The sequence below is a fragment of the Cynoglossus semilaevis genome, chromosome 1 (genome assembly GCF_000523025.1).
Source record: "Cynoglossus semilaevis isolate Cse_v1.0 chromosome 1, Cse_v1.0, whole genome shotgun sequence".
Taxonomy (NCBI): Eukaryota; Metazoa; Chordata; class Actinopteri; order Pleuronectiformes; family Cynoglossidae; genus Cynoglossus; species Cynoglossus semilaevis.
In genome coordinates, this window is record NC_024307.1 from 23,201,006 (window position 1) to 23,214,034 (window position 13,029).

Here is a 13,029-nt window from a genome sequence, read left to right on the forward strand (position 1 = left end):
TTTTTGCAGATGATACAACTCTTTATTCAGTTGTCGAGTCCATCAATAAATCTTTATGAATTTTAACTAGGCCTCAACTCTGTTTTAGGCCAAATATATGCATGATTGTGGCTGTAACGAGTTGATTTAGGAGTAATGACATTATAAGTGGAATTCCAAGTGACTGGTGTTAAACTGAAGTCACACAAGTTTGGTTCCAAACGTCATTCCGTAGTTACTGACAGTGATAGTTGCAGCAGCAGCTGCCAGGAATGTGACTTCCTCTTGTGGGGGGGGTGGAGGGGGGTCTCCCACGTGACTGAGGACGACCAGACCACATCATTCACTCATTTGTCATATTGTATTACACACGCCTGTGAAGGTGTGTCCAATCGACCAGTTGGGCTGCGGTATCCGCCTGCGTCATTCAAAGGAAGGTGGGGGGTATATGTGGGTGGGAGGGCAGTGTGTGATGCCTATAAAAATCCCAGGAGCTGCAGCCACTGTTCAGACGGAACTCTAGAATACTTGAACAGCAAAACAAACCAGAAACCAACTTTTTTTTTAAAAAAAAAAAAATTTAAACCAAACTTTTTTTTAAATTACTTTACTTACATTTTTTCATTTGACAAAGATTTTTGGAACCTTACTATTAAGTTTTAAGTTTTAAATCTTTTTCTTTTCTAAACCTATTTTCCTTGTCGTCCATCATGTTTTCAGAGACAAACAAAGGGTGAGTGCATTTTCAAAGAAATTATACTCTGGTAGTTGTTTGCCCCTGAACTGCTGAGCACATGGCATGTCCATTCAATGAAGGTTGCAGAAGTGAATGTTGGGCATGCAGCCAAGGCAAATGTACGCAGGCGCGTGAGAACAGCTGCAACAGCTTTACACTTTGTGTAAAGTGTGTCTTTTTTTAACGCTGGAGTCAATGGACAAATAGTAAATGGACTTTAGATGAGGGACACCATGTACTTATTTATACTTTAGTGTGTGTGAGTGTGTGTGTGTTCAGCCTGTGAAGGGAAGTGTTGGTGTGACTCATCTGGAATGCATGGCCCTTCAATGACATGTCCATATTAGTAGCCCTTCTCAAATTAGAAAATCAAACCAACATTAAAGGGACAAAAAGGAATCGTGCTGCACACTCTGCCGCCTCCTCCTAACTTCTCCACCATTTTCTCCACCACGCAGCTACACTTATGAGGAATGCAAGGCCACAGCCGATTGGCTGATGGCCCAAACGGACATACGACCCAGAATCGGCATCGTGTGCGGCTCGGGGCTCGGAGGGCTGGCTAACCTGTTGAAGGACCAGGTGGTCTTCAACTACAGGGACATACCCAACTTCCCCCAGAGCACCGGTAATTATATCACAGGCAGACAGACCCTGTCCACATCATCATCAGTCAGGTTGGGTTCATATATTTAACCACGTGTCTTTCTCTCTCCTGTAGTGCATGGTCATGCAGGACGGCTGGTGTTCGGCACACTGAAGGGTCGGCCGTGTGTTTGCATGCAGGGGCGATTCCACCTGTACGAGGGGTATCCAATACAGAAGGTGTGTTATTTTAATACTCTCTAGAAAATTACCTTTCCAGCAAGAAAGATGCCCTCTATGTTATACCACCAAAGACACTGTATATCTATTTAGCGTCAGTTCAAAACTACACACAAAAATACACACATTGTAGTCCTTATCTCAATTGCTGGATGGCTCATATCAATGTTACTTATTTTTAGGCCTCAATTTGTGAAGGCTACAAGAGTTATTGGATCACATGGATTCTGATTTGTTCAGGATCTAAAGTCCATATATGGACCGACTTCCAAAGATAGCCAACCACATTAGGCTGGAAGTTGTTCTTTGGCTAAAACGGTCAAAGGTTGTTTGACTCATGTATACAAACAAACTAATCTCTACCTACGTATTGACTAATTTTAGCCGACAGCTACACATTTTACAGTGAAATGTCACCAGTTAAGACCAGATCTTAGATTTTTACTAAATTCCAGCTTCTGTTTTGGTTTCTTTTAGATCACGCTGCCTATTCGAATCTTTAAGCTGCTCGGCGTCGACACAGTGATTCTGACCAACGCCGCCGGTGGCTTGAATCAGGACTTCAAAGTTGGAGACATCATGATCATGAAAGACCACATCAACATGCCCGGGTTCGCTGGCAACAACCCTCTGTCTGGACCCAACGATGAGAGGTAAGATCCTATCTGGAACAGATCTGTCTTCTCCCTGTCTTTACCTGTGTTTAAAGTCTAATGAAGAACGTCCTGATGTGATCCACAGGTTCGGCACCCGCTTCCCCTGCATGTCTGACGCTTACGACAGAGAGCTGCAGCAGCTGGCCATGGAGGTCGGACAGGAACTGGGCTATGGAGACTTTCTTCGCGAGGGTGTCTACTGCGTCCTGAGTGGACCCTCATTCGAGACCATTGCAGAGTGTCGTATGCTGCACCGACTGGGCGCTGATGCTGTTGGTGAGTGTTGTAAAGATGTAGGAAGGTTCTTCCATGGCTTCAACGTTTGAGCCTCACGTTCTGTCTGCCAGTTCTACGTGAACACCAAGTAAATTAGTCCCACAGAGAATCTGATGTGGGCCAAGTTTGACATGGTGGACAAGACTTTATTGTTAGAACTGTCTTTCACTACACGTGGAAGAGGGTTTTTAACTTATTCCTTAACTATAACAACTGTCAGGATGAGTCATCTAAGGACTTCCTTAATTATTGATTATTGTTGGTCCCTATGCCTTAGGCTTCACTGTCTTCCCGTTAGGTGGCACTAGTTTCATATGTTGGGACTAAAAATGTATTCTTTGGGCCAAAGAACTCTTAACAAACAATAAAGACCATATTTATCCCGACACTGTCATTTCCCACTCTCTAGGCATGAGCACGGTGCATGAGGTGATCGTAGCCCGCCACTGCGGCATGCGTGTCTTTGCCCTCTCGCTAATCACCAACCAGGCTGTGATGGACTACGACAGCGAGGAGAAGGCCAACCACGAGGAGGTCCTTCAGACAGGTAAACAGCGGTCCGAGCAGTTGGAGCGGCTGGTTTCCACCTTGGTGACAAGGATCGAGCACAACAACATCTACGCCTAAGACGCCTCAGACGCCTCAGACGCCTCAGACGTACACTATAAAGAGACTTGTATCCACTTTTGATGTCACTGGTTCAGTTGGGCTGCAGACCAAGCTGCACCAGCATCCCCAGGAGAATCTGACTCAAACATCAACTTGGTGACCAGGCCACCATCCAACATGTTTCCAGATGAGGAGGTTTTTGTACTATTTTAAATGAGACACGTCCTCTTGTTCTAACTAAATATCCAATCAGTTTGTGTAAATGTTCCTGATTTAACTTAACCGTGAGCCAAAATCTGCTGTAAAGTTCCCTAAAATTAAGTTGTGTATGTGTGGCGTTTTGCTCGCCTTGTTTTTTAAGCTAAAACCTTGTTACTAAATAAATTATTTATTACTAATGTAATGCATCTGTGTTTCTTGTTTTCTTTTGGAGGAAAGGTTGTGACAGATGGTGCAGAAAGATTTAAAACATTACAGCTTTTATTTCCAAAGTGCAGATTCCAGGTTTACAAAGAAAGTTAAATGGTAAACCAAAGTATGGAGTGATAAATGATCAGGTCCAAAGGATAAAAAAAAAAAAGTTCCCTTGTAAACATCAGGTTACATAATCATCACGCTGCAAAAATCAGACAGCACCACTGGGCAAATTTCTGCTTTGGCAATCCCTTTTACAGAAGAACTGAAGATGCAAATCCCATGCTTTGGCAGAAGAAACATTTTGGCATTGGGACCATTTTCTTCTGGAAAAAAAGGTGAAACATGAAATGTTCACATTCCAAAGCTCCAAGGATATTTTCCAATACATTTTTGTTGTAATACAGCGCTGCTATTTCAGACAAAAAATCAGGCAAAAAAAAAAGAGGAAAGAAAGAACAAACCCAACTGCATACAACGTGAGCGTGCACGTTTCTTGAACCTTGATCCCTGTGAGTAAGCCCAGGCGCTGTACATCCCTTCTTTAAAATCACTACGACATCCACACTTGTGGTTTAGGTTTTAAAAAATTCTATTTTGCAGAAAACAGGCAGCAAAATGTGACATGCATTATTAAAAGCAAGTACCGTAGCATATTAAAGCTAACCAGGATTATTACAATTACCTAAAGGAATAGCCCCCAAATTCACCCCAAACAATTGGCACAGAAGGTAGACAAAGTATGTTTGTAAACTTCTTGTAGTATTACGCACATTCACTCACACTCAGATGAATATAAATCATATTTTTGTTTGCCATGTCTGAACATGACAAGCTTTTATCAGTTCACCGATGGTTTACACAACCCCTAACAGATAGCTCTACTTTATCTACCTTAAAGATAAGTGTAATCTTCACTCCAATAAAAGTGTTGTGTTTAAATTATATAATATTTGAGCAAACAGCTGACGCTATCATTTCAATCATACCTAAACAATAAAGTGGGATGGCTTAGAGCAGCTGTAACAAAAGTACTGTGGCTCATTACAAAAGGAACATGGTTTATGGAGGAGTTAGTCAGAATAATATATATAGGCAGAATAAAACTTGCAGTGAGTTAATGCTAATCTATGTTAGCAAGCCGGGTTGGCTATTGTAAAAACTAATCATCATTTTATACTTTTTGAACAAACTGACATGGATTTTGAGCATGTTTCGACCAATCAGTGTTGAAGTGGGTGGTGTTATTGTAACACTTTTTGATGGTGTCCATTTTAGGGCCGGAGAAATGATTGTATGTAAAGTACACAGTTTGGCATCAAATTAAAATGTTACTATTCAATAAAATTTTGGGGGGATTTTCTCCTTGATAAAATTGCTACAACCAACGGCGTATTGGCACGTTTCCGATGCAGGCACAATAAAAATGGTCTTCAAGTCTTTAGTCTCAGAGAAGAGGAACGAGAAGCCGTAGAGCTAAAAGAAGGCACTTCCGAGACGACAGATCCCGAGGCCTGTGGGCTGCAGTCGGACACGGGGCTTTCAACGGAGTCCACTTGTCTCTAGGCAAACATGGTCAAACTAATCCACTGTGGAACAAAACCAGAAAACAGATCACTACAGGACTAAGATGCTGCAGTAACGTAGGGACTTTGGTTAGTAATGTGTCTGTGACCAAACCTGGAAGAAGTTGAGGGTGATTTCACCGTCCGCATCAGTGTCTAAGGTCTTAAAGGTTTCTTTAGAGATGGGAACAAAGAGAAAGAAAAGTATTTTTAATACTCTTTTGGTTTGCCATGCTGCATAACTGTGACCTACATGTGAAGGACTCACTGAACATGGTCTCCAGTCTGACCAGACATGTGACGAAGTTGTCAAAGTCCACTGCCATGTCCGCCTCCGTATAACGCAGGATGATGAGTTGGAACAGGTGGTTGGTCAACTTGAAACCTTCAAAAAGAATAAAATGGTCCAAAAACTGTAGTAACCCACACCTGGTATTCACAAGTCACCCTCACTATTATTTGTAGTGACGACAAGGCAAAATATTAAGTTTTTGTAAGGAAAAAAGGAACCTGCAGACTCGAGAGCCATCCTCATCTCGTACGAGCTCATGGTTCCTGATTTGTCCAAGTCAAACTGCCTGAATATGGTCTGAAATACAGCATACAGAAACAAACATGAAGAACCAATCACTGCCCAGGTGCTACGACCAGCAGGGTGGGCTCCGTGGTACATTCTGCTCATCTCACCAGATAACGTTTGATCTTCTCCCAGAGAACATGGAATTCTGTCAGTCCCAGTTTTCCACTGCCGTCCGTCTGATTCCCAAAGTTAAGGACAATGACAGTGACAGTGGAGCAAAAACCAACAAAGAAGAAATATTAAACAGTATCTCCTTAAAAGTTGGATACATCCATAAGGTTGATCATGCTGCGACAAGCTTCTTTTGTGAACCCGTCCGTCTTCAGGTCTTTATCTGTGATTTAAAAACATTTAAGAAATATAACAAAGGTCAACACTTTCACAGTTACTTCCTGTCATTTTGAGAGAGCTCTGCAACTGCTCACGTTTGCTGATGATCCTGTTCAGAGAGAGCTCTGCAACTCCTGCTCACGTTTGCTGATGATCCTGTTCAGGATGGTTTGCAGCTCGGTGATGCTGATCTCCATGTCCTGTCAGTGATAAATAAAATAAAAAACTGTCAAATGTTTTCTTAGAGTCTCATTTATTTCCTGCAAGGACAGGAAGGCACTAACCGGCCCTGCCAGTTGCCTGAAGAGATTCTTGAAGGCTGCGTCAATCTGGCTCTCATCCAGCTGAGTCTGAAGTAAATAAAACAAAAAAATCAGAACTCGGTCGTGTTTGTTTCCTTTGATATCATCGCAGAGCGTTCCTTGCATGACCTCACCTCATTTGGAAGCTCTGCTTCAACACTGTCATCTAGCTCCCTGGTTAAAAACAAAACCAAACAGTGCATGTATTTATAAAAAAATCTTTATGCACAAAAACAAAACTCATGTCAACATCTAATTTCCTGAGCTCACACTCACTCAGAGTCGGCCGGCATCTCAGAGAAGACCCTGAGGACAAAGTCAGCCTCTTTGTGTGGCTCGAAGGTGGACGGGACGATGATGTATTCTCCCTGAGGCAGCCGAAGCCGCGAGCTGACCTCCCTAAGATTGATGAAGGTCTCAGAGCGAGCGCTGGAGGCATGGGTGAGGAAAAACTCCCTCTTCAGGTGGACACCGGACCTGCCAACGAACTAAGGTTGCGGTTGGAATTACGGCACAATGCCGAACAATTTGATGCTCAAACGTTGGTTTGAAGTTAAAGTAGTCATACCTCACGTGGAATCTGTGGAAAAGTAACAAAAAAAGTGAAAGGGTGAGACTGTTATCGCAGCAACCACACGGAGCAGATATTCATCAGCCTTTGGTTTCAAAAAATATCTGGGCGACCTCTGACCTCATAGAGGGCAAATCCAATGGTCTCCATGTCTTTGCCTTCCCGCCGTTTCTTCCTGCGGTCCTTCTGCATGAGGCCAACCAGGAAGCTGCAATCTGATTGGCCGGGGGCATCTGGATGCTGCAGAGAGATCTTGAACTGAGGGTTGAGCCAGAAGGTTGCTGTGAAACAAAAGTTGAAACAATGTGACCTTTCAAAAACTGATCCAGAGGTCCACGTTCCTATTTTACCCAGAGGTCAAACTTTCTGAAAACACAGGTTGGAAAGTTAAGCTTCTCCATCTCCCCTCACCTGGGTAGTTCCTGCAGCCTCCTGCTGTGCTGCCTCTCCTCCACTCCCCCTGGTAAAGGGAGGAGCTCCATTTCTTCAGACGGGTGTCGTGCAGCGTGTCGGCCGTCAGGTTGCATATCTCCAGGCGAGAGAACTCTCGCAGGAAGTCGCTGAAGGACATCCTGAGAGACAGGAGTAAAGGAAGACAGGTCTGAGGTTATTTATATTTTCCTCACACTGTGTTAATCATCAGCCTGGTCTTTTGAACACCACTTTGGAAATGTTGTCAAAAAGGATGAATTTACACAATAAGAAGTGGTTTGTCTTATGTTGGATTTTCTGGTGTAACATTTGTATCTTCACTAGACCCTGATGACCACAGTGACCTTAGCTTTGACCTCTGCTGACCAAAGTGGCATGTATATATTGCTGGAACAAAATCACAATTGAATAAAAAGATTCTTTGGAGTAAGTATTCACTTGTTATCATGTATTTGCCTTTTCACATCTGTAAAACCAAAGACGTCGTGTGTACACACCAGAATTCACCGTCCTCGCTTCGGTTCTGCAACCGATCTCTGTTGGAGCGATCGATGTTGTCCCACTCTCTGGAGCTGAAGGTTTCACAAGACACAGAGGTGAAAATCCTTCATGTGATTCATTCACACACATCTACAGACACCTCAACGCTCTCTCTCCCTCCCAGTGTCAAGGTCGCACATTAGAAATCTACAGAACATTCCAATTATGAGCGTGCAGAATTTCCCTCTGCCGTTTCGCATTCCTTCATCAAAGAGACTCAGTGATGTAACACCGCAGCGGTGAAATCGGAGCGTTTTAGAACTGCGGTTACATGAAACAGAGTTCAGGACAATTGAAACTCTTTTATTGAGAACAAAAAAAAAATGCAGGAAAGATGTTCTTTAAACAAACACTGAAACGTTGTCCTTTTATCGACTTCTGTATATGGAGCCATACTTACTTGTCGCTCCAGGCACCGGTCCACTCCACCTCACCCCAGGGGTTCCTGATGCGCACCAGCTTGGTCATATTTCCTCGGTAGACCACCTACAGGTGCCGCAAAACAAAACAAGCATCAGAACAGAGCGGTGGAAGAACATGCTCCAAACTCCAAAATAAAAGTCCCTGCCAGTGCGGAGTAGAGTGAAGTCAAATTTCATGGTTCTGTGTGTTTATTTCTTTTTTCCATGTTGCTGTGCAGCATAGACAGTTTGGTTTTGGAAGAGAAATTCTTCAATAGATTGACAAACAATCCTGTAATTACTGAAAAACTGCTCTGTAATTGGTCAACGTTTCCCTTCATGTCAGTAGTTAGTAGCCATTTTTGTAAACCTTTTTTCCTCACCTCGTCCACAGCAGTCACAGAGTAGGCGTGTCCCTTCACCAGCTTCTTGAACGTCACGGCCTCCATGTCTCGTGAGCTGGTGATCTGAGAAGCGTAAGGCGAGACAGAGATCACTGATGTCCAACATCTTAATTCACAAACTGAGAAAAAGAACCAAGAGCGAGCTGTGCATGTGACGGTAGGAGTGACATCTGCTGACAGAGTAACACCACTGTGAAAGTCATGGCCAACATGGTGCACTGCACAGGGGGCACGCCATTTTGAGTGTTTAGTGAGTGAAGTTGTCCACTATATAGGACACTCAAAGTATCCCACAATGGACCACAAGGTGTAGTATACATCTGAGTACACTATACAGCGCGGTATATATAAACACCTATATATAATTCTATAACTGATATAGGGAGTAGGGAACGAGTGAGTGATTTGGGAAACAGGACATCTTAATATGTCAACATAGCCAATTAGCATAGAGTTCTTCATTCTCCTCTTTGGCAATTTATTTGACAGCATATTCTATGTTCTGGTTGATCATACTAACCCTGTGTGTTAGCTAAGAAAATTAGCATAATTTTTGAAATTCTGCTATGCTCCCATTTAATACAGCTTACTGATTCCATTGTTTGTGCTAAGCTAGTTTAACTAGCCACTTCTTTTTTGGCTTTCTATTTGACAGCACATATGGGAACATATAAACTTTAGTTTTACGTTAAATTATTAATTTGCTCTTAAAAAAGTACCTTTTCCTCAATAATATTATGTCTTGCTTCAAATGTATTGGTCTATTGGCAAGCGGTATGAACTTCGTTAGCCCGTAAAAATCCATAAATTAACCGCGTCATTGTTTAAGCCACAGGGTTCAAAGCGTGTGAAAAAAGTAGTGGCCTTAAAGTCCGGAAATTACAGTATTTCCTATTGGTTTTAGCTATGTTTGAAGTTCGTGATAAATTAAAGCTGAACAAAGCGACAACAAAAAATTTAGGTCTGTGCTAAATTCGTGTGAAATTTTCATTTTTGTGTCAGTACTGACGTCAATGGAGCAGCCCAGCAGTGACCCTCTTTCTATGGCCCTCCTGATGATGCTGTACAGGTCAGAGGGAGCCTTGCCGAGTTCGTACATCTCCGTCACACCACCAGTGAAGTCCTCAAAGCCCTCAGACGTGCTGCCCCCTGACAGAGCCTCATAACAGCCGTTGAGTCTAAAAGACAACCAACAGGATGAGAACCTCTTCACTCTGCACTTCACATCTCTAAATGGGACAAGTCTTACTTGGCGTAGGCCTTCTCCAGCAGTGCACTCCAGAACTCGGTCCCCTCCACCGAGTGCACAAACAGCAGCTTCCCGTCTTTGACTGGCAGCCGGTCATCGATCACCACCTCCACCCACTCACCAAACTGCCAGAACTGCAGCAGAACCAACGTTAGCGCTGCAAGGCTGAATCAGCACATGTTGTATACACATTTGCAGGTTGATTACAACGCAGTATAGGTCATGTCATGGAGTTGGTCTTTTGTCATTTGTCTCCCCCTACTGGTTTCACTGTGTTAGTGTTTGGACCATCCTCAGTTTTCAGGAGGCTGGTTGGTGCTTCTCTTTGTAACGAGCTGATCACTGACTTTTTGACACTGAGTCACTTCGAGCCATTTCATGCCACGAGTCTAATCAAGGCTCTAAGTCAAGTCTCCAAATTAATTAATCAAATCGAATCAAAGTTCCGCTCCGTTTTGTCGATGTTAACTCTTCGAATCAAAGTTCCGCTCCGTTTTGTCTGTGGAACAAATTAGCGCCAAATACGAATAACAAAAAAATGTTGATAAAGTAAACATCCATTTCACATTATAAACTATATATGATTTATAACCTTATAACCGTGAACCATTTCTACAAAGGGTGGTTGCTCGTATCGAGGACACTGGCCAGCAGGGTGCAGTGTAGGCCAACTCCCCAGGAGTAGTGTGATGTTGCAGCATTTGACAAAATTCCATAAACATGTGTTCAAGGAAGAAGTCGACTCGGTCTGTACTGTCTCATATTCATTCTTCCTCAGGTGTATTTTAAAGGTATTTCTAGTGTAGTTTATTCAAATGTCGACTTCATTTGGACTTTTGGATTCATGCAAAGGTACATTTGGAGGCTGCTTTGCATGTTGTATTTTGTGTCCACACGACACCAAAAAAAAAAAAAAAAAATGGGAGGAAAACAACATGGTGGACGGAGTTCATTCCACCACTGGGAGGAGCTGTGTCGCAACCTGACAGATAAGACTGACGACAGCAACACAAACACAGACACAAAACACTGCTGTAGCCCGTGGCAGTGACAGAAACCCACACAACCTCATTTCACTCAGTGAGACCAACAGCTGCTCTGACTCCAAGTCTCAGCTCCACTCTGGTGAATGAAGTTCAAACACATCTGTGTCCACTAACACACTTGAACACACCATCACTGTGTAAAGCACAGTACAAGCCAGAACCTCCTCCTCCTCCTCCTCCTCCTCCTCCTCCTTTCTACACCTCATGCCTTCCATTGCCTGGTCTCTTCTTCCTCTCTCACTCCTCGGATCCACGGAGATTTCCCCCGTCAGTGCTCATAATTACATTTTGCCTGACTCACGCAGGTCTGGGTAATTTACACAGAGGCTCACGGGATCCAAACACATAAAAGGAAAACCCCTGCAGGACTGTGCAGTGTGTCAAAGTAAAAACCAGGAATATACTGTGTTGTACATTAGGGAGGGTAGACTTTGTACTCCTGCACTGATCTATTGAGCTTTGTTTGATGAGTCATTGGAATTAAATGACTTGTCAAACAGCATTTGCAAGTCAAATAACAGAGGTATACATGCAGAAACAATAACAACAAGAAAAGAGTTGCTACAGTCTCCTTTAGTGCAGCTGTGCAGTCACCTGACTCATGCACACTGGTGGTTATACTACTGCAGTTAGATTGGTAATCTAACAATCAATCAGTTAGATTGATTGTTAATAAAATAACACATTTAAACATTTTCCATTGACCATTACTCATGGTTATCTTTAAAAAAACAACATACTGTTCCACAAACATAACAGAAAACAAAAACGTTTTCTAAAACAGCACAAAATGGAGCAAATGTGGCTGAAGGTTTAACAGATGAGTGGCAGTTACTCCATAGGAAGTAGAAGTCAGCTTAAAGAAACCAGGGTAAAGCTTTGTGACGTTAACAGCCGTGTGTTTACAATATTTACGATCCTTTAACTGTAATGCACGGCGATTAAATTAAATATGTGCCTGCACGAACCAGGGAAGGAAACTGAACTGACATTTCCACCCAAGGAAGCAGACAGGGAGTGTGTCTGTGGGTGTGTGTGTGTTGTTGTGCAAATGTGTTTGTGTGTAGAGAAACAAAGACACAAGAAGTCTCTCAGAAAATTAAAAAAAAACCAGACTCTGTAAGTGTGTGTTTGTATAAACAGACTTTGTGTAGGCAGAAAATAAAGGCATGTAGGACATGTCTGGAAAACATTTGTGAAAAACAGACACCTGCTGAGATCCCCAGGCACATCTGTGTCTGTGTGTCTGTGTCTGTGTGTCATTTATTTATTTATTTATTTATTAGCTCTGCAGAAACACTGACAATCACATGTCTCAACAGTCCTAGTTATGCACACATGCATACTCATGCGCACACTCGGGTGCCCTGCACGTGAATGCGTGTAAAGCATGTAGCAGCTGCCAAATGACCATAAGTGTGGGTTGCGTACAGCTGCCAACTGCTCATTTTCATGACTGACTAAAGAACGTGGCTGCCAGGAGTGAAGAGAAGAGTGTCTTTTCTTCCATCTCTTTTATCAACACTTGGCTCACTGACAGTCTCATCTCTGAAGTACTCAGCCGTGTCTGAGACAGCGTTGCTGACTCAGCTCATCAGGGACAGAGCAGGTAAAAAAATGACAGTGATACAAGAGTCTGTGCAGTCAGAATGAATCTGATTCTGTCTCATATTTGTGCAGCACTTTGACGGGTCACAATAGACAGACAGCATGTTCACGTCATGGTCAGTTCTGGATCTCAGCCAAGTGTTCCTGTCTTCTATTCCGCAGCTGAATTACTCACACTGACTTCTAGTTAACTTTCACCATCTCAGTGTCAAAACTATGAAGTTGGGAAAGTGGGCCACCTGTGGGGGCATGGGGTTATTGCATGCCCCCACAGTTTTATTATATAGTTTTATTTAGTATATTTGGATACATTTTCACAACTATTAAATATATTTTAATATTTTTACTCCTGTGGAAAAAAATCCCTGATTTCAAATTGTATTTTTTGGTGTGAATATCAGTTTTTATTACAGTGATTACAGTGTTCTAAGTTCAGCAGAGTTTTGAAGTAACAGCTGTGAAAGTGTGTCAGTACATCACCACAGACTTCCTGTGGTGATGTACTG

At 42.8% G+C, this 13,029-nt stretch overlaps 2 protein-coding genes across 2 annotated transcripts in view; one reads left to right on the forward strand and one right to left on the reverse strand.

The window, feature by feature from the left end:
• Positions 1 to 521: 521 nt before the first annotated feature.
• On the forward strand, positions 522 to 3,475 carry pnp5a (purine nucleoside phosphorylase 5a). Its single transcript, XM_008320047.3, has 6 exons — positions 522 to 712; positions 1,174 to 1,343; positions 1,437 to 1,540; positions 2,018 to 2,193; positions 2,282 to 2,472; positions 2,882 to 3,475. Exons 1-6 carry the CDS (start codon positions 690 to 692, stop codon positions 3,097 to 3,099), a joined length of 882 nt encoding a protein of 293 aa, XP_008318269.1. The 5' UTR covers positions 522 to 689; the 3' UTR covers positions 3,100 to 3,475.
• Positions 3,476 to 4,849: 1,374 nt separating this feature from the next.
• Positions 4,850 to 13,029, reverse strand: part of capn1 (calpain 1) — an 18,985-nt gene continuing 10,805 nt past the window's right edge. Inside the window, exons 5-22 of the mRNA XM_017035853.2 lie at positions 9,870 to 10,003; positions 9,630 to 9,798; positions 8,600 to 8,683; positions 8,216 to 8,301; positions 7,773 to 7,847; positions 7,255 to 7,415; positions 6,964 to 7,124; positions 6,841 to 6,852; positions 6,549 to 6,760; positions 6,407 to 6,446; positions 6,255 to 6,320; positions 6,113 to 6,170; positions 5,910 to 5,974; positions 5,748 to 5,816; positions 5,571 to 5,649; positions 5,329 to 5,445; positions 5,176 to 5,234; positions 4,850 to 5,084 (exon numbers count right to left, since the gene is read on the reverse strand). Of these exons, the coding sequence (XP_016891342.1) occupies positions 5,058 to 5,084; positions 5,176 to 5,234; positions 5,329 to 5,445; positions 5,571 to 5,649; positions 5,748 to 5,816; positions 5,910 to 5,974; positions 6,113 to 6,170; positions 6,255 to 6,320; positions 6,407 to 6,446; positions 6,549 to 6,760; positions 6,841 to 6,852; positions 6,964 to 7,124; positions 7,255 to 7,415; positions 7,773 to 7,847; positions 8,216 to 8,301; positions 8,600 to 8,683; positions 9,630 to 9,798; positions 9,870 to 10,003 (1,674 nt within the window). The 3' untranslated portion in view covers positions 4,850 to 5,057. The remainder of the gene's footprint in view (positions 5,085 to 5,175; positions 5,235 to 5,328; positions 5,446 to 5,570; positions 5,650 to 5,747; positions 5,817 to 5,909; positions 5,975 to 6,112; positions 6,171 to 6,254; positions 6,321 to 6,406; positions 6,447 to 6,548; positions 6,761 to 6,840; positions 6,853 to 6,963; positions 7,125 to 7,254; positions 7,416 to 7,772; positions 7,848 to 8,215; positions 8,302 to 8,599; positions 8,684 to 9,629; positions 9,799 to 9,869; positions 10,004 to 13,029) is intronic.

Excerpts from the sequence above, each read along its gene's own strand:
- pnp5a (XM_008320047.3), top strand. The coding sequence starts at position 690 with ATGTTTTCAGAGACAAACAAAGG. Across the intron at positions 1,344-1,436 it reads CAACTTCCCCCAGAGCACCG|TGCATGGTCATGCAGGACGG; the intron begins GTAATTATATCA and ends TCTCTCCTGTAG. Across the intron at positions 2,473-2,881 it reads ACTGGGCGCTGATGCTGTTG|GCATGAGCACGGTGCATGAG; the intron begins GTGAGTGTTGTA and ends CCCACTCTCTAG.